General features: G+C 53.6%; 1 protein-coding gene across 2 annotated transcripts; it reads right to left on the reverse strand.

The window, feature by feature from the left end:
- Positions 1–32: 32 nt before the first annotated feature.
- WHRN (whirlin) lies at positions 33–27,557 on the reverse strand. Of its 2 annotated transcripts, XM_090121602.1 has the most exons (13): positions 26,859–27,557; positions 18,180–18,395; positions 14,757–14,882; positions 9,839–10,041; positions 9,460–9,496; positions 8,434–8,646; positions 8,131–8,343; positions 6,899–6,931; positions 3,886–3,957; positions 2,989–3,571; positions 1,485–1,663; positions 1,126–1,248; positions 33–693 (listed from the first exon to the last, which is right to left on the reverse strand). In XM_090121602.1, the coding sequence occupies exons 1-13, from the start codon at positions 27,435–27,437 to the stop codon at positions 511–513; spliced, it is 2,760 nt and encodes a 919-aa protein (XP_089977728.1). In that variant the 5' UTR covers positions 27,438–27,557; the 3' UTR covers positions 33–510. The 2 variants fall into 2 exon arrangements, with proteins under 2 accessions (XP_089977728.1, XP_089977729.1); XM_090121603.1 differs by lacking the exon at positions 6,899–6,931.
- Between the last annotated feature and the right edge of the window lie 322 nt (positions 27,558–27,879).

Genomic DNA, 27,879 nt, shown 5'->3' on the forward strand with positions numbered 1-27,879 from the left:
TCGTTAGCATAAAGACCGCTCTTTGCTTTCATTTGCATAGCCTGGGCGAGACGGCCAATGGGAGCGCGGAAAGTGTCGCTCATCATCATAATTTATGCAGCGCGGGCACCCCCTGGCGGCGGCCGCCGCGCCGCGCCCTATAGGCACCCTAATACCGCCCTATGACCGCCCATTTATTGAAAAACTAAAGCCAAGCTCTGTGTATAAATACAATGACAGCGGCAGCAAGTCACAAGGCGTCCGGCTGCTCTCTGCGTGCTCACCCTTCCACCTCCACCCCCTCACCTGGCACCAGAATGACCGCGGGGATATGGGAATAGTTCCCCCCCCCCCGGCATAGGGCACCCCTGCCCCAAAGAGGGTGTGAATCTGTCCGTTCTTAGCCCCGCGGGGGACATCTGGGGACGGTGTGGGATTCTGCGTGTGCATTGCGGTGCAGCAGTGGGGGGGCACCGGTGCCCCCACGTCGCCTCCCATTCCCATCCGGGTGCCCCCGGTCCCACGTGGCTCCTAAAGGGCGACGTTGAATTCTGTAACCAGGAAATCGATGTAGTCCTTCTCCTTCAGCTTGAAAGCCTCGGCGATGATGCGGGCAGCCTCGCGGTGCTCCTTGCCCCGCAGCCCCGTGCCGTTCACCTCCAGGATGACGTGGCCCACCTTCAGCTGCCCGCAGTTGTGTGCTGAACCTCCGCGCTGCAAGGAGGGACGGGCTCAGCTCTGCCCTTCTGCTGCTGTAACTTGAGGTTTGCTCCAAGCAAAGAGCAGAGCAAACAGCCCCCGAGGGCAGAGCTGTGGGCACTGCTCCCCAGCCCTCATCCACCATTCTCCCTTCCCCAATCCCCACACTTGGCAGGTTCTTGGGGCTGCCCACATCTCCTGCACGTCTGCAGTGAGCCCTCCATTCCCGGCACACGCCTTATGATATGGGATCAGCCACAGCACGTGAACAACCCTCCACTCCCCAAGTCCCCTCTAACAGAATGGTACCTCTGGGAGCATCCCGAAACCCCCCCCTGGGCAGGGCTGGAGCCACATGGCTGACAGCAGGTGACTGAGGGGCTTTCCCAACGGGGAGCACAGGGCTGGGACGTGTGCTGAGCTCTCCCCATTTTCAGCTCCCCCTACCTGTATAGTGACGATGCGGGGCAGTGGCTGCCGTGTGTTCGCTCCGCCCTCAATGGCGATTCCCAAGGTCGGCGCGCTCTTGGACACCCGGATCAGACACGACGTGGGCTCCAGGAGCCCTGGCTGTGGGCACAGGGCAGTGATGCTGAGGGGCTCTTGCCACCCACTGCGATCCCACAGCACACAAAGGCAGAGGGCAAGACGTTGTGCCATTGCCTCGTCACCCTCACTGTGAAGAATTTCTTCCTAAAGTCTAATCTCAATCTCCCCTCTTTCAGTTTAAAACCATTCCCCTTTGTCCTATCAGTGATGTTCTCTCCCCTGGTTTCTGACCCAGCGCCCCCAGGACCCATCCTCACCGGTTTGGAAGCCCCTTCTGCTGTCCCCTCACTCCTTGTGCCCTCTTTGAGGCTTCTGCTTTTCCCAGGGACCGGCTGCCTGTTCTTGTCCTTGCCGCCGACCTCCACCTCGCCGATGTCCACCCCGCTGTCCTCGCTGAGGGTCTGCCCGCTGTCTGACAGCTGGGAGAGCGTGGAGGCTGCGGAGAGATGTGGGCTGTTAGAGGGGGGGTCAGATGATGGGACTGGTTGTGCCAGGACGTCTCCTCTGCTCCCGGGGCTGGGTAGGTCCCCAGTGCTTGGACCTCATTTTAGAGCAAGGTTCTCAAGTGAACCCATCCCGAAGAGCAGAGTTGTGCGTCGGGAGCACCAAGTGCCCCCAAGCTTGGATTCAGGTCATGAACTGGGGTAGTTGGGAGAGGATGGTGAGCTCGAGGATCCTGCTGGAATTACTGTGAGCCAACCCAGAGCCTTCCCCTCCTGCTCCTGAAGCAGGAGCTGCCAGACTGGGGCTTCATCCCCTTGGAGGATGCAGGATGTGGGTGCAGAAGGAGCCTGGAAATGGGCATCGGGAACCTTTGCAGGGAGTACTGAAGCCCTGGGAATGTCCCTTTGGAAGCGTTGGGGTCCCACCACTGACCCCCCTCGAGCAGGACGCTGCCTGAGGCAGGCGCTCGTTCCCCTCGTTACCGTGATTAATGAACTAATTGCAGTGGGAGAGCGGTGCCACGGGAGGGCGGCAGTGCCACTCTGAGCATCCTCAGGGCCCTCTTCTGGATCCACTCCTACATCTCTCCGTGCTGGAGGCAGAGCTGCCGGTGGGGCCTCAGGAGGGCAATCTGCTCCTTGCCCACTGCCAGCCCGCTACTGATGCAGGCCAGTATGCAGCTGGCTCCGGGCTGCAAGCACACATTGCTGCCTAACATCCAGCTTTCTATCCATCAGGGCCCCCAAGGTTCTTCTCTACGGGTTTGCTCTCAAGGAGTTATTCTCCCAGTCTGTACTCATGTCTGGGATTGCCCCCGCCTAAATACAGCACCTTGCATTTGGCCTTGTAAGGACCTCATTAGGTTCATGTGGGCAAGCCCATCCAGATCCCTCTGCATGGCATCCCTTCCTTCTATGGTATCAGATGCCCCACTCAGCAAACTTGCTGAGGGTACAACTTGATACCGTTGTCAAGGTCTTTGATAAAGATGTTCAAAAGCATCAAAATGGACTCATGGGGAATACCAGCCTCCACCTGGACACAGAGCCATTGACCACAGCCCTCTGGCTATGACCATCCAACTCTTCATCCACCAAACAGTCCAGCTTTCACATCCATCTCTCTCCAACAGGCTGCTGGTCAGACCAGCGGATGTTGCCTCCTGCAGGACGCACTCCCACCCCACAGCCCAGCACTGGGACTGCGTGAGCAGATGAGCCCCCAAGCTAAAGCCAAACTGCACTCACAGCCAGCACCCCAATAAAACAAAACAACGGGGACCCTCCAATTTTGCCTTTACCCTGGCAGCACACCCACCTCGAGCCTGGGGCAGAGGCCTCACTTCATTGACATCGGGCTCGCTGTTGGGTTGGTGCACCTCCACCATGATGAAGTGCTGGTTGGCCTGAGGGCTGGGCGGAGGGGGAGCGGGGTGGGCTGGGGGTGGAGGTGGGGATGGGGATGCAGGGCTTTGGCAGCCGGAAGCTGCAGGGCCATCTGCAGGAGGGCTGGTCAGCCTGGTAGGGGACTGCACCCTGGGGAAGGGGCCGATGGGGGGATGGCTGAGCAGGGAGAGCTGGGGGTCCATTTGCCGTCGGGAGCCACGTGGGGCTGGGGAAATGGTGGCATAGATGGCGCTCGGGGAGGATTCCTCGGTGGAGGTGGTGGCAGTGGAGGTCACACTGATGGTGTCCTTCTCGGAGTGGCTCGGAGGGGGTGTGGGGTTTCGGGGGGCCACAAAGAAGAGGCCTGACTGGGAGGACTCGGAGGAAGGGCGCTTGGGTTTGTCCTTCCCTGGGTTCCTGTGCTGGGCAGCGGAGGGGTCCAGCATCTGGGGGGCTGTGGGAGGAGGGGGAGGCTTGAAATTGGGGGGTTCCTCTGGGAAGGACGAGAGGTCATCCTGCCAAAGCAAGAACAGAGCCAGTCACGCACACAGGGCACCACTAAAGCAGCTGATTCGCACAGAAATATCTTTCAGACAATGGCAATATGACTCACAAATGAGGACAACTAGAGGACAAACCACCCAATTTTTGCCTGGTTCCTGTAAGCACAGGTGCTACTCTTATTCAGACCCTGAATCCTTCTTCCAAAGTAGTTTGGTTGCTTTACTTCAGCAACTGCAGTGGCACCAGGGGTCAGTGACAGAGCAAATTGCTACAGAACCTGGGGTAACACTCAGTATCATCAATAACTAAAGGTGTGCTGTCTTACCAGAGAGATGTCTGGCAAGGTGTTGATGCTGCTCTGCTGGCAGTCTTCACCTCCCTCCAATTCTGACGTGTTCTGGCAAGGCAAACACAGAGAAAACCTGGTCATGGCAGCAACAAGAGATCACTGAAATGCCAGCACAATAGGGAACATGCAGAGCGATGAAGGGTATTGCCTAAACCCCCTGCAAGCATCCCCTCTCTGAGACATATTTATTTCCTGGAGAATTACACACCATGCAAGCAAACAACTCAGTTGAGAAACAGCCTCTCCCAAGAGAGACTCCACAGCCTCTCTTAATAAAGTGCCCAACGTGTGCTGTGAGCCTGCAGGGAACCATCCTCTGCCGCAGGGCAGTGGGCTCCTCTGAACCCAAACCTGTGTTTAGTTTGGGGAGAGGGGAGGAATGAGCTCTGAAGGCAGTACCTGGATCTTCCCTGGAAGGCAAGCAATGAAAAAGACAGAATTTCCCTCAGCAAAGGAGAGAAGTCAGTCTTAATGCACATAGAAGCTGCTGCCACTGCTGAAGAGTCAAAATGTCGCTAGAAAAGGTCAGAACACAGCTCAGAACACGTCCTGGCCAGACAAAGTCAGAAAAAATCCAGCGTGCTGCAGTTCCCCCATAGCTCCTGCAGCATCTCCTCATCCTGAGGAGACCACTGCTGCTCATCGAGGGCTGACTGCCTTCCCATCACATGGGGCTGTTTGCTCATCTGTGCTGGAATGGGCAGAGTACAGTTTGTGTTCAACTGCACGTTATTTATTGCAGGATAAACAACTGATTAGCTGCAAAGCTGGTGCATCTGCGTTTTGCCCATCTGCTGGAGGCTACTGCTGTGCCTGTAAGATGTCAGTGTCCCAAAATAGATGCGGGAGACAATTAAAAGCATTAGAGAAGCAGTAAAAACATTGATGCAAAGTGCTTTTATCTCCGTGGCTTCAGAAGGAACCCCGGAGACTGAGAGCTCAGAGCAATGACTCGTTCCAAGAGCAACAGGGAGGTCAGCTTGCAAGTCTGCTCCTTCCTCTGATGAGGGCAGATGTTGTCACCGATTCAATCCAATGCAGTGGTAGGTGGCTTTTGAAAGAGAAAAATCCCCTACCCTACACAGTTGGGTCACTGTGCTAAGCCAGGGCTGAAGGCAGATCTGGCAGCAGCAATAGAACCATCGGGCTTGGGCCAGACTTGGTGGAAATCCAAACTCTGCCATGATGGCACATGTCTGAGGCTGGAGGAGGAGACAGGTAGGGCTATTTCAGGAGCAGCCAAACTTTATATTGATTAAAATGATTAAGAACTGCTCTGGCAAGCCCAGAAGGACCACGTTGGTTTGAGTGCCTGGCATGAGGGCAATGCAGGGCTGACCAGCTTCAGGGGAACCTCATCTTGTCCCTAAACTCTTCCCTCTCCAGCTCTGCCTTTGCCTGCTTCCAACAGTTTCCGTTTGCAGAGAAACCACCCCCTCCCCCCCGGGGAATACAGATCAGCCTTTAATTAACCTCACTGCTCCAAATGAGTCCCTTATTTTCCAGAAGCAGAGCTACACAGCCTGACTCCCACAGGGTTTTGCTTTCGAATAACTGCACCAGCCTGAGCAGCAGCCCAGCTTTCCCCCTTTCCCACACCTCTGCAGGGTTTGAGGATGGAGATGATGGAGCCTGGGAGCCCAGGTATACAAAAGCCCCAAGCACTGAGCACAGACATCTCAGACTTTGAGTGCTCTGGGGGTGACACGACAACACGAAGCACACAACAGCCATCTGTGTGGGATGATGGTGCCTGTCCTGGAGGGGTCAGAGCAAAGCAGGGAGCTGGCACAGCCCTGTAATGGGACAGGTGGGGCTGGAGAGGCAAATGGTGCTGGAGCCACTGCAAGTGCAGGAGGGCCCTTGTTCCTCTGCTCTCATTCTGCTCTTTCTGGGGACATGCAGACCATCTGCTAGATGTGAAGGAGGCTGCTGACTCTTGTGCTTATGGTTCACTTTCCAGAGAGAGGAACAGCTCCACAACCACCATCATCTCCTTACTGCTGGTGACATGGAGCCCGATGACAGGTTGGCAAATGAGCTGAGCTACTGCAGTGCACCCAGTCCTGCAGCTTCGTGGAGCTGGGAGCAAGCCAGCACCTATGGAGTCAGGCCCTGGATGGCAGTGTATTTGTTAGAAGGTAGCAGAAAGAAAAATGAAATCAACAGAGATCTCAATTCCTTAATCCTTACAATGAGGGCTGAGGCAGGAGGCAAAGACAAAGTCCCTTAAGGGCTGCTTTGGTTGCAAGCAAATGAGAAATTCACGCTGCTCTGATCAGACAAGCTGCATCACATTACTTCAGTCTACTATTAACCTCTGCTTTGTAGGTCTCATCTTGAGATCAAAATCCTCCATTTACAACAGGTGGTGATGATACTCAGACAACCAACCAGCGGGTGACACAATCAAACAATATTCTGCCTCATCTCCGAGCACCCTTCAAGAATCCTGTGATAAAATCACTTTAAGGCACCGTGCTGATCAGCCCCATACTGACTGGTTTTGGCATGTTTGCCCACCAATCCGTGATGGAACCTGCTCTGGTGTCAGACTTTGCCCACAAAACCAAATTAACCCGTGTCCCAAAGGATCCCTCCTGCACAGGTGCTCGTACAGACCTTTTGCTTACAAGGTCTGTAAGGCAAACTCTCAGACATCAGTGCTGTCGGGCTTTGCAAAAGCACAGCCTCGGGTTGCCAGTGGCACGTGAGGCTTTAGTGCAAGCAGGATGCTGGCACCACTTGGGTTTGGTTCACAGCTGAGCCTTGCCTGCACTGCAGCACTAAGACCTACAGCCCAGCGAAGCCACGGGAAGGAGAAGCAGATCTGGGAGACACGAGGCAGCTGCTGACATGGCTGAGATGTGTGCTGGCCCCTGGAGGGGCCTGTCCCCTCCTCCCTCCCCATGCACATCACACACACTCGCAGCCCATCTGCTAAAGGCAACCGCAGCGCTCAGAGCTCCGCCCCGCCGGCAGCCCCTACCTCCATCAGGTCTATTAGCCACAAGAGCCGCTCCTGGGGACGTGCGAGGGGAAAAGCAGATGAAAACAAGCACAAAAGCGAAAACAGAACATCAGGGAGGATGCAGAACAAATGAGCCACTAAAGCAAACCCCAGCGCAACGCATCCCTCCTCCCTCATGCCCACCCTGCGGAACCCACATCCAGCTGCATCCGCACTGAACGTGAAGGCTGCCAGGGAGAGCAGTAGCAGAGCAAAGTTTGTAAGCTCTGTGCCTCTTCTGCTAGCTGAGATAAGCATCCATCCACCCAGAGCCCCTCGCCAGACCTCTGCCCACTGGCTGTGTTTCATGGGCCCCTGAAGCACAGTTCCACCCATCCCACACGTGGGCTGCTCTGCTCGCTGCCAAAGAAGCAGAAAGCCCCTCATCACCCGTTCTTTTTCAAGAAGGTTTTAATTTCCAAGGCTGCTAATGCATTTATGATGAAAGGCATTTTATAGCGAGGAAATTAATTTCGGGTCTGTGCGCCGGCACGCTCCGGGGTGATTATGATAACTTAATTAGATGGTGCGTGCAACGAGGGCCTGGCTGTGAGAGTGCTGCTGCTCAGTGATGGGGAGTGGGCAGGGGCTTGGATGGGATGCAGCTGGCCTGAGTGCTGGGCACCACTGGGATGGGAGCAGGCAGCCAGCCCCTGTGCAGAGGTTTGGAATGGGAAACCAAGAGCTGACAGATAGGGGCAGGCATGGGGTGACAGCAGAACGCTGCTGAGGTTTCTGCATGGCTGCACAGTGGAAATCCTGGGTGGAAGCAGACTTGCTCCCTCCATGAGGACAAAGCAATGCTCAGCCCCTTGGGGTATCACATCTGGGGGGCATGGAGCACATGTTGCAATGTCACCCTACAAACCACAATCTTCCCAGCACTGCCTCCAGCTGGGTTAGCCCCCATCTCTCTGCTGCAATGCAAATGAATGGGGCAAAGGACTCTCAAAGCCAGCAAAAAATCATCACCGTCCTGCCACTCCAGGACACTGTCTGCTTTTCCCCTGTCTCTAAAAGCAGGGTGCTGTGATACAGCCTGCAGCCAGGGGAGGTGAGCCCCTCATACCCTGTAAGGGGATAAGGCAAGCTTTGGAGGAACTCCCTCCATGCCAGGGGAATGCCTTTATAGCATCTGAGGGATGTGAGCTTGCTGTAGGGCTGCCAGGAGCAGGGACTGAAAGGTGAAGGAACAGCTGGAAGAGGCTCACCCGGGCCGAGCTGACGGTCGTGGAGGTGAAGTGGCTGCTGGAGGAAGAGATGGTGTCACTGTAGGACATCATGGAGTAGGAGTCAGTGCCCACGCTGGGTCCTGCAGGCTGCCGGGCTTTCATGGACTCGATCTCTCTCTTCAGCACCAGGTTGTCGAAGCGGTCAAGGTCTTGTGGGGAGATCACACCCCTCACCTCCGAGAGCAGTGAGAACTGGGCCAGGCAGCAGACAAACAGATGTCAGAGCCTGCCCACACTCCCAATATGGGACGACCCATCCCATCACTGCTGCTCAGAGCTCACCTTCGCGTGCGTGTTGAGCAGCTCGAAGAGCGCCATGACCAGAGCATCCACAGAGATATGGCCTTCCTTATACTCATCCAGGTAATAGCCCATGGTGGCCCGTTCCTGCTCGTTCAGCAGGTGCCTCGCCTGCTCCTCCAGCATGACACGGGTCTGGTTCACCATGCTGCTCAGTGTCACCTGCGAGCCAGCCAGGCCCCGGTAGAACACGGGCTGTAGATGAAAACAGGAGATTGGTTTTGGTTTGGGACAGAAGTCAGCAGCTGACAGCAGTGCCCAGAATGGTCCCCATGCCCACCAGCCCCAGCTGTCTGCTGCTCTCACATCACCTGAAGCGATGCTGGAAAGAGCAATGCTTTGGTTACCCCAAGAAGGCACCAGCACAGCCACCTGCTCCGTGTCTGCCTAACTCAGCCAGGAGATTATGCATCAGTTGAATAAACAGCTTCCCAGTTCTGCTCGGCAGGCACAGACACTGCCCTCTGAGCTGCCACTGTTCTAACAGCAGCCTGTATTTCTCCCTAACAGGGCTGATGCCATAAGAGAGGGGCTTCCTATCTTGTGTAACACGCACTTCCACAAGCTCCAAAAGAAGAAGGAGTCACCAACATCAAAGCCAGAGGCATCTGGCTGCAGACAAAAGGCTTTTTTTCCTCTCGGAGGGATTTCTATCTAACAGAGGAGGTCCTTGCTGCTCCCATTCCTGGCAGTGCTGTCACACCACAGGTGTATGAGGCCAGACAAGACCCAGGCTACCCCAGGACACAAGAGCTGAGGCTGGGGAGGTGTTCTGCCGAGCAAACAGCATGAAGCCATTATCAGTGTGAGCCACCTGTGAAACCTCACTGCTTCATTTCCATTTTAAAAGGAGCACACTTTGTAAAGGATTGCTTGGACAGGGCAGAGCTGCAGGCACAGTGCTGGGCAGGTCTGGCTGGCTGCTTCCCTCCCATGGGAAAGATAATGGCTGTTTTTTTTTTTTTTTTTTTTTTTTTTTTTTTAAGGAAGGGCTTTAGCAGCTCTTACCCTGGCTGTTGCATCCGCAGCATGATCGCCCACCACCCTGCAAGGAGGGAGAAGATCAGTCAGCACTGAGCACTGCATGCCCATCAGTCATCACCTGTTCTACACCCTGGATGCCTGTAAGCTGATAGGGGAAAGCTCCCATGATGTTCAGCCTTAATCCACAACACAGGTGCTGTCTACGAGCATCAGATACGGGGACCACACATCTGAGCACTGGGGGTGCTCCCACAGACAGCTGGCTGAGGCACGAGGCTCTCAGCATCTCATGGCAGAGGATGTGCTGCCGTTCTACACCCACCCTACACATCTGCACGGCCCCTGTGGGAGCTCTGAACCAGCTCTGTGCTCTGTACCCCATGGGGCTGCACCAAGCACTCACCCCGTGGAGCTGACGAGGGTCTCTCCAATCTGGGAGCTCGCTATCCACCTGGTCTCATCCACAGTGGTGCGTGCATGGGGCAGCCTGCCAATGTCCTTCACTGTCATGATGAGGTGACGGGAGGACTTGAGCAGCTTCACCGCCTCATCGTGGGGGATGCTGAGGAAGCTCCTGCCATTTACCTCCAGGATTTGGTCTCCTACCTGTGGAGCAAGGATGGGGTGAGCCTGGCAGGCACCGTGTGCATTTCTTTCCCACTGCCCCACCAAATCAGAACCAAAGCAACTGGAGAAATAACGAGATGAGGGAGAGGATCCAAGTGCTGCTGGCTTGCCAACAGCCAGTAATGGACCTGGCTGTGAAGTCTGGAGGAGCTATTTAGGATCCCAAGTCAGACTCACCTGCCAAGGCCTCTCCTTTTGAAGGACTTGAAGAGCTCACTTGGTTAAGAACAGCCCCCAATGAATACACAGCCCCAGTTCTTCCTGCTGAGCTCCAAACCTCACATCCATGTGCAGCATGGAGGGCTCACTTGAGATCCTCATCAGAGCCTCCACCTCTTTGCACGCTGTGGGATGTGGGACAGCTGGGGGTTCACCCTTCCCCTCCTCCCATTTCCTCCCCAGCTGCTCCCTTGAACTTTCATTTTGCAGCCAGGGCCTTTGTTGTACTCTGAGGCTTTCAGATAGTCAGGCTGTGTTCAAAGCACAGCACGCATCTGGCATTTTTCCCTTTGTCCCAAGTGCTCTCTGCTTCTAGGGCATTCCACGCACTTCTCACTCCCATATCAAAATTCACCCTGTTTCTGATAAGCCACCTCTTTGAAACTGCTCCTTCATATCTTTGCTTAACCATAGGCTTCTGCTCAGCTCTGTCAGAATGCAATCTTATTTTCTTTATGCCGCAATGCAAGCAGAACAAGACAGTTCTTTAAATAACTCACCCCATCTTGGAGGAGAAAAGGAGAAAAGAGGGGGGGGGGGAAGAGCTTCTGAGGCTGAAGGAATAACACAGGAGTCAATAGAAACTCCGCAGCTCAGTCTGTCTTGTTCTGCTGTTTGCTCTGAGGAAGCCTCAGAGGGCTGGGATTAATTCTCCAGACTCATCCATTTGTTCCAGTAGGACACGACTCACAGTTGCCACCTGCAGTGGGCTCTGACCCTGCTGGCACCTGAGCTCCCCCCAGCACTGCCCAGAGCTTTGCTGGAGAAGCCCTGGGAGCTGTGATCCATGCAGGTGCACAGAAAGGCAGCAGGGCACAGGGCACTGCCCTGCCTGCAGGTGAACGTGGAGATCTTTTTGCTTCTTGCAAAAATAGATGCAGAGCTAGTGGGTGGCACAGGGTCTCCCTGAGAAACTATAACGAGGCACAGAAGGAACTGAAGATCTGGGGATTATTGAATAGTCCAGAGGTGGGAAGAAGAAGGGAAGAAGATCCTAGGATGCTTTTTTTGCTCAGAGAAGCTGTGGGTGCCCCATCCCTGGAGGTGCCCAAGGCTGGATGGGGCCATGGGCAGCCTGAGCTGCTGGGGGGCACCCAGCTCACGGCAGGATGTCAAAACAAGATCATATTTAATGTCCCTTCCAACCTAAGCCATATATTCTATGCCTGTAGTAGCAATGTGAAAGCAAGATCAATAGAGATCTGCCAGCATCACTCAACTATTTGGGTAAGCTCAGACAGGAAGGAGCTGGTAAAGGTGCTCTGAAGAACCAGGCAGGACCGTGCAACTGGCCAAGATGTGAGGAAGCTTCTGAAACAACCCGAGCAAACACAGCTGAAGGAGATCTGTGGCTCAGCATGCAGCTGTGATTTGAGAAGGACCGAGTAAACCTGCAGCAAAAGATGTGTGATAGGAAACCGTGGCAAGAAACGTCTCAAGAACAGCTCTAAAATGAGTGTAATGGTGATACCCAAAGGCGTGACCTTGCTGTCAGTGCATTCCCTGGGTACAGCCCTGCCTGCCCAGCAGAAAGGAAAGAAAACAGAAAGTTCCAGAGAAGAGAAACAATGCCTTGTGGCAATGAAGGTGAGAGGACAGATGGAAAAGATTAGGCCTGTTAAATTTAGAGAAGAGATAACGTGTCTGGATTTGATGGAGCTCTATAAAGCAACGCTGGGAATAATGACAAGTCAAGGGCTCTTGTTTGCCCAATGATTGTGTGGTGAGGCTGGAAAAAAATTTCCCACAGCTCCTTAATGAGCTGGGCAAAGCAATGGGAGAAACCTTCAAAACCCCCAATTCAATTAGGTAGTTTTATTGCAATTTTGAATCTTTAATAGTTTCCTATATCGGGGATTAAACTTTCATGGTTCTTTGGTTCAAGGCAGTTAGATGGATTTAACGCACCGCTCACCCTCCAGCTTCTCAAAAGCAAGCCAGAAGGAGCTGGCAAGCAAGGAGACAAGAAGTCTCTGCTTTCCATGCTGTGTCAGTGCAGTGCCCAGCACGAGGCCACAACAACTGCTGCTGGGTGAGAGCAACACACAGTGCTGCCTTTGGTGCCCAGGTCAGACCTGGCACACACAGCTACGCATCGCCTCGCTGCACTTGTTGCCCTATGGCTCATTCTCTCTTTATGTCATGCACTATTTTGTGCTATCTTCATCTGTCTGCGGGCCTCAAAACACAAGAGGCAGCTTTGTGAATGGCACCGATGATGTAAAATCGTTCACTTCTTATTTATAGTCTGTTTTTTTTTTCTCTCCTTGTCTTGTCCATGGGTATATATGGATCACGGCAACCTCCTCCTACCCCAGCCTCTGTGCTGCAAACTCAGTATTGAGTTGTTTGTTCAAAGAAAGCTACCTGAAATCTGCAATACAACCAATGCAGAAGAAACTGGGATGAGCAGAGCCACAGACAGCAGCAGGCCGAGCTCATCTGCCACATCCATCAGAAGGACAGAGCTGGGAGCAAGCATCCTGCCAACCCACGGCCTTCAGCCTCGGATTTCTGAATATGCCTGAAGAATGCACTGTCAGAAGGTTCAGGGATGAATAAACATGAAGGAGGCCGAGGGGTGAATATTTAATTCTGGAGAGGCTGCAGTGCTGCAGCCCCACGTCCTGCTGGCACCTGCGGAGCGTTCCCCACGTGGTGCCACTTTGGCTGCCAGCAAATAATGCAAATAATTTAGCAAATGCTTTATGCAAAACCATGCTGCCGCGTCTCGGCTTGCTTTGGACAGCTTTGTTTTGCTCAACCCTTTGCCCCAGAGCATCTTTCCTCCCCCTCGATGCTCACAGGATGCTGGTGTGCCAGGACCATATATAGAAACCATCCATACCCAGAGCACCCACACCAGTTATGGCTGTGCCAAGCACGGCACAAAAGCAGCCAAAAGGAGAAGATAAAGGCATGGCTCTGTGGCAGAGAGAGATTTCCTTAAGTCCCTGTCCCATTTAGGTGCCACATCAAGAGGTCAGCAGTACCAACAAGGCTGACTGCAGAGCTGAACTGGCAGCACATTTCCCAAGGTCACTGTCAATGAGTGACAGCACACAGAGCATCACCAGGGCTTGGGGAGCAGGCATCCTCCTTCTCCCCTCTGTGCTGCAAACTCAATATTGGGGACCAGGCATCAACTTCGGCAGCTCATTAAATGGGGTTTTATTCTCTGCCCTGAAAAGGGCTGTAGCTAATTCCTCACTTCCAAAACAATCCTGAGGTATGTGGTGAGCAAAACGTATACCCTGGCATCAGAGGAAGCAGCAAAACCCCCAAAAAGAGGAGGGGAATCAACTCTTTGAAAGGGTGAGTGACAGCAGGACAAGGGGAAATGGTTTTAAGTTGAGGGAAGGGAGATTTAGGTTGGACGTCAGGGGGAAGTTCTTTACAGAGAGAGTGGTGAGGTGCTGGAACAGCTGCCCAGAGAGGCTGTGGATGCCCCATCCCTGGAGGTGTTCAAGGCCAGGTTGGATGGGGCCCTGGGCAGCCTGGTCTGGCATTAGGTGGGAAGGTTGGTGGCCCTGCATGTGGCAGGGGGGTTGGAGATTCATGATCCTTGAGGTCCCTTCCAACCCTGGCAATTCTGATACTCTGTGATTCTGTGAAAAGTACCCACTGCCTGTGATGTCAGCAGGAACATCTCCACCAGCTCCAGCTGAGCCCACACAGCAGAACATAGCAATGCATTCTCTGGCAATCACATTTACCACCAGTTCTTCCCTCCATGAGAGGAGCAGGAGATTGGAGAGGACAAGTTCAGGATTGCTTGAATTCCCTCAACAAACATCTCCCTATCTCTTCTCTGTCTACACAGAGGGCTGCAGTGAGCTCAGTGCCAGCTGGATGCAATCTGCTGATGCCACCAGGTGCCCACCCTGTTAAATATCAGGATTACCCCCTCAATATTCAACAGTCTACCACCATTTCAGTGCACTGCGAGAACACCAGGGAGGTCAGTGTCCATCCAGACTGACTGACACAAGAAGAGGGGAAGGAGATGGTACTCAGAGCCCACGAGATTGCATCAATGCAGAAAGCAAAAGTGCACAATGTGATTGCACAGAGCATCCTTTAGGGTGGACGTCACACCAGGTTAGGCTGCTGATTGATCACCCCAAGGGTGGTTGTGCTGCTTCTGCTTGTTAGGACACGAGCCTTACAAATGCCAGTGCTGCAGGATGAAAGCAGCACGCACCTGTTTGCACTGAGCAGCCCTGCACAGCCCTGCAGTCACACAGGGCACCTCGTGCACACACTGGCCCCAAACCTAACAGGGTTGGATGTGAAAAGCAAGGAGAGGGCACGGGACCAAGAACTTGAATGAAAAATGCTTTCCTGCCAGCTAGGTGACTTTCTTCACCTGCCATCCCCAGAAATGCAGCAGTGGCCTCACACTGACAGCTGTGTGCCAGCACAGCCCCGTGCTACAGCTGAAGCTCTCCATCCCTCCCATCCTTCACTCTTACCTTCAAGCCAGTGCTCTCAGCTTCAGAGCCCTTGTCCACACCGGTGATGTAGATGCCCAAGGAATACTCTGCCCCTCCTCGGATCATGAGCCCCAAGGACTTCCCCTCGTTCAGGACCAGGTTCACCTGCAGAGGAGGAAGAACAGATGCTTACGTGGCACCCAAGAACTGCACAGCAGCATCTCAGCTCTGTGCTTCTGAGCACAGCCATGTCCTTTGCTGTCACCACCCATGGATGACAGCAGGTGTCATTCTGCCATGGCTCCCTGGACTCGTCCATTTACTCAGTAATTACCCACATCCAGCCAGGATGGGAGCAGCCCAGCTCAGCTTCCCCGTGTTCTGAGCACCAAAGTCCTCCTTCTTCCCCCCTCTGCCCAAGCAACATTCAGGGTTTCCTTCCTACTATAATTTCTTCGCCATGCCTTTGCCATGCGTTTCAATAGTTCCCCAATTTTGATGACAATCCATGCAGCAGAAATGCAGCAAAGCGCACACAGCCACAGATCAGCATGAAAATAGCTTTGTACCGACTGCACTCCCCCCTCTTCTATGCATCCCTGAACAATAAACACCTTTTGCCAGCACTGCTCTAAGCTGGATCCGAATATTTACATTTCCTTTCAACGCTGCCCCAAGGGGTTTGGAAGCTGAGCTCATCTCCCCACCCTGATAGCATCAGATGGAGTAAGAGATACACAGCACTGCTGCGGTGCTGCAGGAGCTGCTTTATCATAGAACCATAGAATGGCCTGGGTTGAAAAGGACCACAATGCTCATCCTGTTCCAACCCCCTGCTGTGTGCAGGGTCACCAACCAGCAGCCCAGGCTGCCCAGAGCCACATCCAGCCTGGCCTTGAATGCCTGCAGGGATGGGGCATCCACAGCCTCCTTGGGCAACCTGTTCCAGTGCCTCACCACCACTTTGTTTGCACAGACACCAAATCCAGACTCAAGGAGCAGCAAGAGGAAAGCAGCACATAGAGCCCAAGCAACCCAGGGCTGGGAGCAGCAGGAAAACTGCAGGTGAATGGGGAAGTGACCACACATCCTCAGCAGCCTGGACTGGCTGCAAAGCTCAGCAAGGTCAGAGCAAGCAAACTGCAAGAGGTGCGGAGAGCAGCACTGCTTCCCATGGAAAACATCATTGTCATCTAATAGAAAGAAATCCGTCCTCATCTCGCCTGCTTCTATTATCCTTCATGCTCAAGTAGTCACCATTAGGCTCTCAATAACATCCAAGCCGTGCAATGATATCACAGATGTATTTCTCCTTTTTGGATTTTTTTTTCTTTTGTAATATAGCTACTTTTGAGTACAAAACTGCCTGGAGGCAAAGAGACATTCTCTTCTATGCATATGTTTTTTTTCTTTCTTCTCCTCCACCAAAAACATAAAGGAATAAGCAGTTCCCCTGGCAATCGACACATTAGAGCAAGGATTTAGTCAATGAAATGGCATTTCTTAGGGAATTAGCAGCCCAACATTTGCAGAGCGTTTCTTCTCCCTCCCAGCTCAGCAGCACCTCTGAGTTTTTGCCGGCTGATGGTTTCCAAAGTGCTTTTAATGAAATAAGCTGTCAATCCCAGAAGCACAACAATGACAATTCACAGCCTAAGTGGTCTTTGCTATTGTCAGAATCCAGAGGATTTGAGTCTGGACAGATCACAAACATCAATGGGAACCTGTGGGACTCGAGGCAGACAGGGACATCTCTATTGCCTGATGAATGTGGGATGCCTCCACCAACCTTGAATTTCACCTTGCCAAAACTGGAAACATCACCTTAACTACAGCAGATTCACTGAACTGTGGCAAAGCATTAACAAACTTTCTGGTTTACATCCTCCTGCTGCAGGGCTAAAATCCAATCCGCTGCGCTTCCCCAAACAGCACCAGCTTGAAAGCTTTGGCCTATGTGTTCCAGGACATTCAGATCAATTAGAAATAGCAAAAGGGGGGTGGGGGGGAAGCACACAAATCCCCAGCCTCTCCCTTAGGAAGAGCAAACATCCAGAAATCAAACAGCCCTCGGGGGTACCTGTCAATTCCAACTGACTGCGCTGAATTAACCAGGGATACGTTGCATTTATTTGCATGATATTTGTCAACAGAATAAATCCCATTTACAGCAGCAATATGCAGACAAACAAATAATAATAATTAAAAAAAAAAAAAGCTAGAGGCTGACCGTTATCCTGTTATAGGGATGGATTCACCTCTCAGGGGTGTATGGTAAAAGTCAGGACAAAATGATTCTGCTCATTGGTTCTTGAAGCACGTGCTGTGCCCCATGACACAGGCAGCCAGACCAAATAACCCCTCTCCATCACGGATCATGTTCATGGTGGGGTTTCCTTTCACTGCCAGCTGGCAAAGCAGGACGCTTTGGATACAGAAGTGCCTTGGTCATTTTTATGGGTCATGCCAGGGAATGGAAGAACGAGCAGAGATTTGGGGAAAGCCAGGCAGGGAGCTACTCACAGCTTGGCAAAGACCTGCTGAAGGCAGCATGCCACGAGCTGGGAGTACCACGAAGCATGGGCATTCCAGGCTGGCAGATCTCCCCAGTGCTCTGCCACATAAAATGGCATCACAGCAATGGCACCAGAGCAGCACAGCCTGGAGCAGGGACAGTCTCTCCAGCCAGCTCCAGGCCTGAATGTGTCACACAGGGCAACCTGGAGGTGCTGCCCCTCAAGAGTGAGTTTGTGCAAAAACATCCAAGCCCTGCATCACATCTCCCTGCACATCCAATGTTGGAAAGGGGCTCACACAGCTGCAGGCTTGCGTGTTGTTACCCAGCATGCAGCAAAGGAACAACATGCAGAGCAACACCTCCTGCCTGCAGCTTCAAAGAGCCTATCTGCTCTGCTGGGGCTGCATCAAGGTGACAATGAATGGTAGGGGGTGGGGGACACTAGCAAGCCAGCAGCAGTTGCTTTTCTTTCCTCTTTAAAGTAAAAAATAATAGGCCCTTCTCCCTCGTGGCCAGCATGAATATTTCAACAGCAAACTCCCTCATCCTGTATTAGATTTTCCCCTCTCTGGCTGAGGCGGGAGCCTCCAGCTTACAGATGCCTTACAGCCTCTCCAGGCAGAGCTGAGGGTACACAGTCGAAGTGCTGGGTGATCTTTAGATGGCAAGATGGAAATAGTGAGGCTCGGGTAACTCCATGCCTTCAGGCTGCTCACTCGTATGATAATACTCGGATATGCAATAAGCAGCACAGAGGCAATAGCATCTCCTTCTTACGCAGGACCAACAGGTTTCCTTATCCACCACCTCGGAGAGCATCCACCCCTCCATCCCAAGCCTTCGCAGTACACAAGGAAGCAAAAACCACAAGGTCAGCAAAAATGGTTGCCACCTGCAGGGCAGCAGGTAACCTAAGGCAGATCCGTGGCGCTGCCCTTGCTCACCTTTTTCTCATCTCCCTCCTGCAGGAGCTGGAGATGGCTCCTCTTCTCACCATCCTTGCGCAGTGAGCTGTTCTGATGGTGGGGCAGCCCTGTTGGTGGGGACACGCTGCGGCCCTGTGGGTCCACCCAGGTGTAGATGTGGTTGGTGACGTAGCCCCCCGGGATGCGTCCCACCGAATGGACGGACAGGTTCAGCTTCTTACAGCCTTTCAGAACCTGGAAGAGAAGCCACAGAGAAAAGGGAGTTGAATGCCTACGGATGGGGAAGGACGATCCGCCTTGGGGCTCTGGAGCGACAGGACAGGCTTTGTCCTTCCTCAAGGCTGAAAGATGTCAAGCTACTCTGCACACCTTCAGAATGTAATGAGAGACAGAAAAAGCCAGTGAAACAGCTCAGATTTTTATACTGTCTTGAACTACCACAGTGCCCAGGCCATGCTGCTGTCTATGACAGAGAAAATATGCTTTCCCCATCAGCAGATGAAGCCATATATTGGGCACTGACATGCCTGCAGGGAACCCCAGCCTGGGCTGAATCCCAGACTGAGCCTTCTCTGCACCCTCTGAACGGGCTCAGTGCTTGGGAAAGCAGCACTTTTGCCCTCCTCCCCCCTCCCAGCCTGGTCTCAAGCTCCATCTTTAGCAAGGCTCCTGATGTCCAGCAGACATTGATAGCACTCCCAGAAATTCAGCCATCAAGAGGTTGGCAACCCTGCCTGCAGAAGAGGGGTTTGAGCTGGGTGATCTTTAAGGTCCTTTCCAACCCAAGCCATTCTATGATTCTATGATCTCACCAGCTGCCCTCCCAGCACAAGCCTGCAATTAATGAGCACAGCCATTAGCAACTAAATAAATCTATTTCAGACAGCATGCACCAAGATGGCCTTGAGATGCAGATAAGGCTATTTGCAACTGCTCCCCTGCCTCCCCAACTTTCACTGCAAGAAGCTGACACTGCTTTTATTAAAATAACATTAACATTATGGGAGCTCTCTGGGGACAGCTGTAAGTGCTGATCCCTCCGAGGCCTCAAGAACATCAACGCTCAGGATCTGCTCTCAGAAAGGAGCTGCTTTGTATTTTTCCATACATGTGTCCTTCTGATGAGCTGCCCCTGCAAGGTCTCCTCTCCCCACTGAGCAGAGAAGCTGCCGACAAAGCTTGTGACAGTGAAGAACCAATTCTGGCAGCTCGTGGGCAAAATGTAATGTCATTAGAACTGCTGGGCTGGCCGAGTCCCAGCTCCAGCCTGGCATCACTCCTGCTCCTCCCTGCCAGAGCTGAAGGATCCAGCTCACCACTTCCCCACCACATACAGCAGCTTGGAGTCTGCCAGTCCATCACATGCTCCCAAGGTCACCACGTGCCTGGAGAGCTGGAACGAGGGCTGTGAAACCTGCAGCCCCATCAGAGCACTTCCACTTCCCATAGCTTCCCCAGCCAAGGTTGCTGTGCTGCTCCATGGCGAGCTCAGCCCTGCAGCGTGTCCAGAGATGGGCATGGAGCTGTGAGGGGTCTGGAGCCCAAGTGTGATGGGGAGCAGCTGAGGGAGCTGGGATGGGGAAGGGAAGCTCAGGGGAGAGCTCAGTGCTCTCTACAGCTCCTGAAAGGAGGTTGTGGTGAAGCAGGGGTTGGATGAGAGGTGATGGCCTTATGTTGCACCAAAGGTTGGATATTAGGAAAAATTTATTCCCCAAAGCAGAGATCAGACACTGGAACAGGCTGCCCATGGAGGTGGCAGTCATTGCCTTTGGAGGCGTTCAAGAAACAGATGCAGCAAACTTTCCAGGCATGAGAAGCTAGAGATTCACATGGGGCTTTTCACATCCCCCTGCAGCTCTGCTGATGAGGCCACAGGAGATGGGCTCTCCTACAGCAGGGAGATGTTTTATGCATGCAGGTGACAGCTGAGCAGCACAGGGACAGAGCAGCCTGGGTGGAAGAAGAGACATAAGAGCATGAGCTGGCAGGGCCCTGGGAGCCTGCAGGAGCACAGGGATGGCTGCTCAGAACATCTCTGCTTGGCAGCACTGATATTTGTACTGTGGCACGAGGATTCCTGGCCACATTCATCCTCCATTTCACTGGGACCCTGTGCCAAATGGCCCTGCTGCTGTATGGGTGGGGTAAGGCAGACATCACAGCACTCTCAGTGCTGCTCCTCAGGTCAGAGTGGACCTTGTTCACAAGGCAAAGTCCTCCCCCTGCAATCCTATTCCAGCTGAAAGAAGAATTAAAAAAGAAAAGAAAGAAAGAAAGAAAAATCAATTAAAAAATTGGTCCTGCAATCCCAGTGCTGCTTTCATAAGAATCCCAGTGATGCTTTCATAAGAAGCAATGGGAATTCAGCATGGTTTCAGCTTGAGTTGTGATGAAACTGCTCCACGTGCCCTTACCTTCACAGCCATAAGGCTGCCACTACCAACTCACTGCAGACTTTCTCCAAGTTGCAGCGTTACACAGAGAAGTTAATTACTGGAGACAGCAAATTAATCAGCCTCTTCCCACCAGCAAACACATCTGTAGAACATCCCATTGCCTAGGCTGGACGTTCAGGGCTAAATAATGTAACTGCCAGCAGCTCCAGCCTCTGGCCCCTTCCAAAGGAAGAGAGGGGATGTCCTCAGTCCTTTTCCAGCCCCAGCCTTCAGACACATACCTTCTCCAGGTACTTAAGCTCTGTTGATGTAGGTCAGCACATTTGTAGCTGAATTTATTTGTAAGAACAGATTTTTGACTCATGAGCTTCCATGAGCTTGAGAAGATTCTTTATTTGTAATTTTAAGTTAAGTCCCAGCTTGTAGGGTAAATACATTGGCTGCAGGTCCCACCAGCTGGGGAATCTCTGCTGTTTTAGAAGCCAAAGCCCAGCCCCTGTGTGGGAGGAAGGCAAGAAAACAGCACACATTCCATAATGAAGCACAGCAGGCATGGGAACGAGACCTGGCACAGGTCTATGGAGCCTCTGCACATCCACACAGCAAACCAGACCTTAACGAAGGCTTGGCAGCAGAGCTGCAGTATGAGGCATCCTTGAGCCAAATGGGAGCAGCTCCCACAGCACAGCCAGAGACAGAGGCACCCCTCAATGAGCTGTGAGTGAACAGGGCGACTCTTCATCTTCCTACATGGGGAGAACTTCTCTTCTTCACTCTTTCCCCTCCCAGCACTGAGCAGGATCCCCAGGGCTTCCCCAGCGCTGCAGCTCCCAGCTGGATGTGGGGCTGCCCCAGCAAAACAGCTCCAAGAGGAGGTGGAGGTTGAAGGTTTCTGATAACAGAAAGTGCTTTGGGTGTAGAGATACTGTGTAAATGAATCTGGGACAAAGGCACTGATTTACTCATAGACCACACAGGCAGCTTCCTCAGCAGAGAAAGGAGTGCTGAGGCACCATATATCCATGGCAGAGGACAGCATCCATTTTCCAGCTGCTCTCCATGAATGCCAAGCAACCAGCAGGAACCATTGCCCAGCCCAACCACACTCACTTCTTCCCCCCTGGGCCTCCTAGAACATACTTGCACACAGTCCCAAGGTCCACCTGAGCACGGGTCTGGCCAGTTGCACCAACCCTCAGTGCAGGTCTTCATCTTTGTACCCTCCTCTGCAAACCATCAGGCTTCTGCCCTGCGGGGCTGATGGAGAGAAAGGATGGGCTGCGGGTGGGATGAATACAGGGAGAGCTTCTTCCTCAGGCACACGCATCCTGAAGCCCAACCACTGCAGAGATGCCCCTTCAGCAACACCATCCAGCCTGCAAGCTCTTGGCAAAGCACGTTGTTTGATGGGCACACTAAACCGAACCCATTTGCAGTGGACCATTAAATAAAATAATTCCACCTCCTTAATCCCTCTGCGGCATCAGCACAGACCTCGCTTCCCCAGGGCCCTGCAGCACATTGCTGCACTCTGCTCCAAGCTCAGAGTGATTTGGCTTTGCCTCAGCTATAACTCATGTGAAGAAGACCACGGTGCGAAGGCTGTAACAGCAGCACCGCAACGCTGCTCTCACGCTATGGAGGACTTCCCCCTTCTTCTCATGTTCTTCCCACTCTGGAGGAGCTGGAAGGCTGAAGACTGTGTAAAAAGCATCTCTGGGCCTTCAGAAATCCCCCAGTAGGAACACAGATGTCAGAACTGAATGGCAATTAATCACTAGCACTCCTCTGGCAGCCTGACTATAACACGCGTCTCGTACGGACGCAGCCCACTCGCTTACCTCCGCTGCTAATGAAATGAGCAATCTATTCCAATTCATCCTCTTAGTGGGTAGATCGCAGTTTGAAACAAGCAGCATTAACTCAGAGCCATCCTCCCCCTCACTGCAGAAGATGCTTGCTTCCAAAAATAACAGACTTGGGGCTGCTCGGCATCCAAGCACTCGCTCCATCCACGAGCTGTGAGGGTCCGTGTGGGGGTTATCCATCAAAGCAGCGCACAGTGCTGCACCAATTCCAAGAAAAAGTAAGGTAAAAACCACCCGAAAAGCAAAAGTGAGCAAAGTGTTAAAGGGGAGAGGAACGCAAAGATGCCACAGGAGGGAGGCAGAGGGAGCTGTGAGAGCTCCAGCACCACCGAGGGAGCGATTCGCAGAAGTTTGTCTGAATGCTGTCTCCTGAGCTATGCTGGGATGCACCCCAGCCTCTAAGCTCGGTTTCGCTCGGCTCAGCCGGCTCCCATCCGAGTGCCAGCGGGGATGGCGCGGCCTCTGTGTGCGCTTATAGGGGTGGGGGCTGCAGGGGCAGGGCTGGGACTTTGCACGGGGAGGTGGAGGAGCGTTGGGTGCCTGGTTCCTCTGCAGGCAGAGAGGAAGAGAAGCGGTGCACGGGCAGAAGGAGAGGAGCAGAGGCATTCACGGTGGAGTGCGGGATGAGAGGTGGGCACAGAAGGATGCAGGGGTGAGGTAGACTCCTCGGCACAACAGACGGGACCTGCAGGAGGATCAGCCCGACCTCTCTGCCACTCGCAAGGCAAAGGCGACAGCAGTTTGGTTTTCAACAAGAGGTGCTTATGCAAATCGATGTAAATGGATACATAATTGTGACTGCAGGCAGTTAGCCTCGGGGCATCGGGAAACCGTGTCCCTGTCACCTGGGAAGGGCAGAGGAGAACTCAGTTCTAAGGACACCCCACTGTCACCTCCCAGCTCCCACCCGCAGAGCCGGGCGCTGCCCCGTGCATCCCTCACACAGCCCCGGGCAGCCTTAACAGCAGCGGGAGCTCCGCATCGCCGCTCCGTGCTTTCAGAACAACAACCCAGATAAAAGCTAACTCCTTTCTGCTCTTTCTTGCACACCAAGAAGTGAGAAATAACGCAAGCAGCATCCACAAACCCCTACTGCCTGGAGACGGTCAGTTACCTGGTGAAAAACGAACTCTGAAAGAATCCATGTGGGTAAACGAGGCGAGCAGCAGTGCCGGCACAAAGCTGAGCACAGCACCCAGGCACTGGGCAGGAGCAGAGGTGCTGCAGGCAGCGGTGACAGCAGCACTCAGTGCAGCCACATCGCTCCAGCAGACACGCTGTCAGCTCAGGAGAGGGGATTTAGAGCCCAATCATTCTCCGAGGAGACACGGCATTGAGGGAAGTGTCAAGGAAATCCATCATCTTCCCCGAGGACAGAGGAACAGAGCAAGAGATACTTCCACTCGCCGGCTGTGCGGCACAACAGTGCTTTTGTTTTCTTCTAAAAGAGGGACAGGCTTTGTCCTTTGGGTCATCTTTCCAAGACAGAACTATTTATTTACAAGGAGCTCAGCAAATCACATTTATTGTACTCTGAGAACCATGGATGCCCCCAGCAACATTGGCCTCACTGAAGGAGACAAAGCCAAAGCCAGGTGCCAGCATCCTCACACTATGAGTGGGGAGATTAAGGACCTCCACCTAATTCTTCTGCATCGGTGTAATACTTCATTTCATTAGGGCTGGTGGAATGAAGGGAAGCCCACCAACTTCCCACTGAGGAATGCAGCAGTCCAGCAGCCAAATCCCCACTGCAACAGGGCCAGGGATGCCCCATATGCACACAATCACCCCAAGCCACCTCACACACAGTATTAATTTGATAGGCTCAATTAGCACACCGCCGCAACGGAGCAGCACCTCATCACCTGCAGCCCAACTTTCGGCCCCATGGCACCATCAGTGCCACTGTGACACCACCAGGAGCCCTTCCCTGTACCGAGCATTGCAACGATTTGAAATGCAGATGCCTCCAAGTCCCAGGGTGAGCTCCTTCCCTCCCCCTTTTTCCCTTGTTGAAAGCAACGAGGCTGATACTCTTACAGAACCAAGACTTGATGCACTGCCTTTGCTCCCCATTCTCCACCCAGGACTCAGTTCCCAGCACTCAGAGGTTTAAAACCTCACAGAACCGGGCTGCATCCATGCCTGCCAGCTGCTCATGTGCACGGTGTGGGATCACTGACCACAGCAAATAAGTCCCATAATGATCATCAATTCATTAACCATCAGAAGAAACACTGAAAACACAATTTGCTTTCCTGTAAGCTGCTTGGAATTGTTCTCTGCTCAGGGCTGCACATCTCTACTACGTCTCTGCATCATCTGCAAGCACCTCAGCTGCTCTGGACACAATATTAGAGCTTATTAACACAAACTTTCAGCACTTCTGTTACAATCAAGCACAAACTGTAGCGAGGCTGATGAAAGCCAACTGTCTGCTAGAAATACAACAGACAACACAAGCTCTGTCTCTTAAGCCATAATTTAAGTGACAGTGATCTTTGTCTGAAGTGCAGTCCTGAACGCCGGGATGATGGAGCTGTAATTGTAATGGAGTCATTTAATTTTGAGTTGGATGAAAGAGAAAACACTGAGCAGCCAAGCCGTAAAACTCCACTGCTCACATAAAGGTTAAGAAGGCGGTCATTAAGTGAATTGTTTTGGAGTGCTCAGCTAATCCTGTCGTTAAAAAAAATAATTGTAAGTTAATCTAATTTCCCCTAAAATACCCACAGACCCATCACGCTGTGTGTGCTCACAGCTGAGCATCCCTGCAGCACGTTGGGCACAGAGGAGCTCCTGAGCTCTGCCATCCCCTCGCACCCCAAGCAATGAGCTCTGACAGCCTCCCTCACAGCACTGTGATGTTCTGCACAGCAAGGCTGCCACAGATGGACAGCTTCAAGCTGCAGGACAGCTGAGGTGGAAACACAGCACCAAAATGTGCTCCGTTTCAGAAAGTCACAGCGTCACGGCACAGAGAAACAGGCAGGTGGCACTTGGGAGAGCACTCTGCAGCTGGGGTTTGTAGCAAGAAAACCCAAACCTGAGTTTCCCCACCAAGCCACAAAGTTTACACTGCTCTGATGGAGCAGAAGTGCTTGCAGAGCTGTGACACTGACCATGAGCTGAGGTCCCAGGGTCACCCTGCAGCTCCCCATGGTCACAGCACCTGGATGGGAGTTGATGCAGGAGCTCCAGCGCAGCTCCAGGACTGACAGAACAGCTGAAAGAAGTTCAGCTCCCATACAGACAGTTTTTAAGCTTTCCTATTAAAAGAGCAGTGGTAAAATATAGCTCTCGTCACAGAGCAAGCCCTTATCAAATGGCATCCTACGGGAATTATTTCTGTGCAGGAAGCACTTAGCTTCACACAATATTAATAGAGTCTAAAAGGCATCACGTACATTGTATTAGAGAACAAACTGGGAGTTATTATGTGAATTACTCGGTGCAGTGGGCTGAATTAGAGATGAAATCATTCAGCAGACATGAGAAGTCCTGACACCTGGCTCCCCATCGCTGCAGACAAAATGCGTGGGGCTTTTCTCACAGTTTTAAGAGCACAGAATTGCAAGGCTAACTTCCAGAAACACAGTCTTTGTCTTTCTGTTATTAGAACAAAACAGCAGCGAAAGAAAGAATTCCTACAGACATTCCCTCGGGTCTCAGGATGGTCAGCATTGCTGCCAGGCAGCAGATGTGCCCCTGTATGGAGCACAGATTTAAGGATAGAGAGGAGAGCTCACAGCCACACAACTTCAATGCTGGAGAAACACACCGCCCAGAGCAGGCTGTGCACAGAAATGCTTTGGCTTCTTATGGAAGAGTTAAAGCACAAACAGCTCCCAAAAGGTCTCACTGCCCCACACACCAACCCTCCATGCACTGCCTGCAAGCTGCAGCCCTGAAGGATTCCCCAGCTCCGTAGGTTTGCTGAGCCCAGCAGCCACACGATCGTGGCTATGCAGTTAGGGAATGGCTTAGGGTCATTCACACACGGACACAGCCTCAGAATACCGAGCACCAGGTCGAAACATACAACTATCAGCAGCCTTACGCCTTTGATTAGAGCTTCTATCCCTTCTCCCTGGTCTGCTTTGGGCACCCTGTGCCTCGCTTTCTCTTCCTTTGAGCGCAGGCAGCACGGTTCAGTGGCTCAGTGCACACTTTAAGTGCAGCTCCTGCAAATTTCCAACTTCCAAACGCTTCTCACACTGAAGAAAGCGACACAGTCGGCGCTGCCACATCCCGCAGAGACATCGGCAGAAGACAGCAGCACCGCTCAGCCCCGAGGACCCCGGAGCAGCTCCGCACCGCGCCCCGAACCTCGGGACGAGCCCGAGCCGTCACCGAGCGGCCACACGGGGCCGAGGGGGAGAGGGCAGCTCCGGGACGCGCACACCCGTCGAGCACGAACCCCGCGTTACCTTGACGGCCTCGGCGTGGGTCACTCTGTCCAGCGGCTTGCCGTTCACCCCCAGGATCTGATCCCCGACGCGCAGCCCCTCCCGTTCAGCCAACGAGCCGGGCTCCACCAGCGACACGTAGATCCCGACTCCGTGCTCGGCTCCGCCGCGGATGCTGAAGCCCAAACCCTCGTGGGCTTTGCTCCGGCGCAGCGTCACCTGGCGCAGTTCCCCCGGGGGAGGCGGGGGGCGGCCGGGGGGTGGCAGGTATGGCCCTTCGGCCGTGTATTGGTCGAAGAGCAGCTGGTCGGAACGCGGCAGCACCAGGCGCAGCAGGGGAAGCAGCTGCCGCCGTCGGGGCCCGTCGAGGAGAGCGCGGAGGGAGCGCACCAGATCGCAGACGTTGCGGCGGCCGTGGTAAGCGTTGAGGCAGAGGATGAAGCGCTCCCGTTCCGCCTCGCTCAGCAGCGCCGTCAGCGCCTGGTGCAGCCGCCGCACGTTGGCCGACAGCGGCCGCAGCGCCGGCCCCGCCGCCGAGCCCAGCGAGCCCGACGAGGACGAGGAGGAACGCAGCGAAACTCCGTCCGGCTCCGCGCTCATCTCCCCGCACCGCACCGCACCGCACCGCACCGCACCGCACCGCACCGCACCGCACCGCACCGCACCGCACCGCACCGCACCGCACCGCACCTGCCCGCCCGCTCCCCCAGGAAGTGACGCGTCCGCTGTTGCTGGGAGACGGTTATACAGAGCGGGGCCGCGCCCCCCCCCCACCCCCCTCAAGCTCCGCCCCGCGGCAATTAACGCGGCCCTAATTACCGCCCCCCTGCCCGCGAGGTGACCGCTCTTAGGCTGAGACCGGTGAGCAGCTCGTTGTATGGATGGATCTCCCTCGCTGTGGGGTGAATGGAATAGAACCGTTCCTCAGCAGCACCAGATGCCTCCCCCAGCACCTCCACCCCTCCCAGTGCTGTGGGATCGGTTACAGGCTGAGCTCAGCCTGCTGACCCGGTTACCTGACCCGCCTGGAGGTTTTTCCATT

Source organism: Phasianus colchicus, chromosome 19, assembly GCF_987193195.1.
Source record: "Phasianus colchicus chromosome 19, bPhaCol1.hap1.1, whole genome shotgun sequence".
NCBI lineage: Eukaryota > Metazoa > Chordata > Aves > Galliformes > Phasianidae > Phasianus > Phasianus colchicus.

Coding starts and splice junctions, on each gene's coding strand:
- WHRN (XM_090121602.1), bottom strand. CDS start 27,437: ATGAGCGCGGAGCCGGACGGAGTTTCGCTGCGTTCCTCCTCGTCCTCG. Junction 3,958..6,898: donor GGCTAATAGACCTGATGGAG/GTAGGGGCTGCC, acceptor TTGCCTTGCCAG/AACACGTCAGAATTGGAGGG. Junction 1,664..2,988: donor GCCTCTGCCCCAGGCTCGAG/GTGGGTGTGCTG, acceptor ATCTCTCCGCAG/CCTCCACGCTCTCCCAGCTG.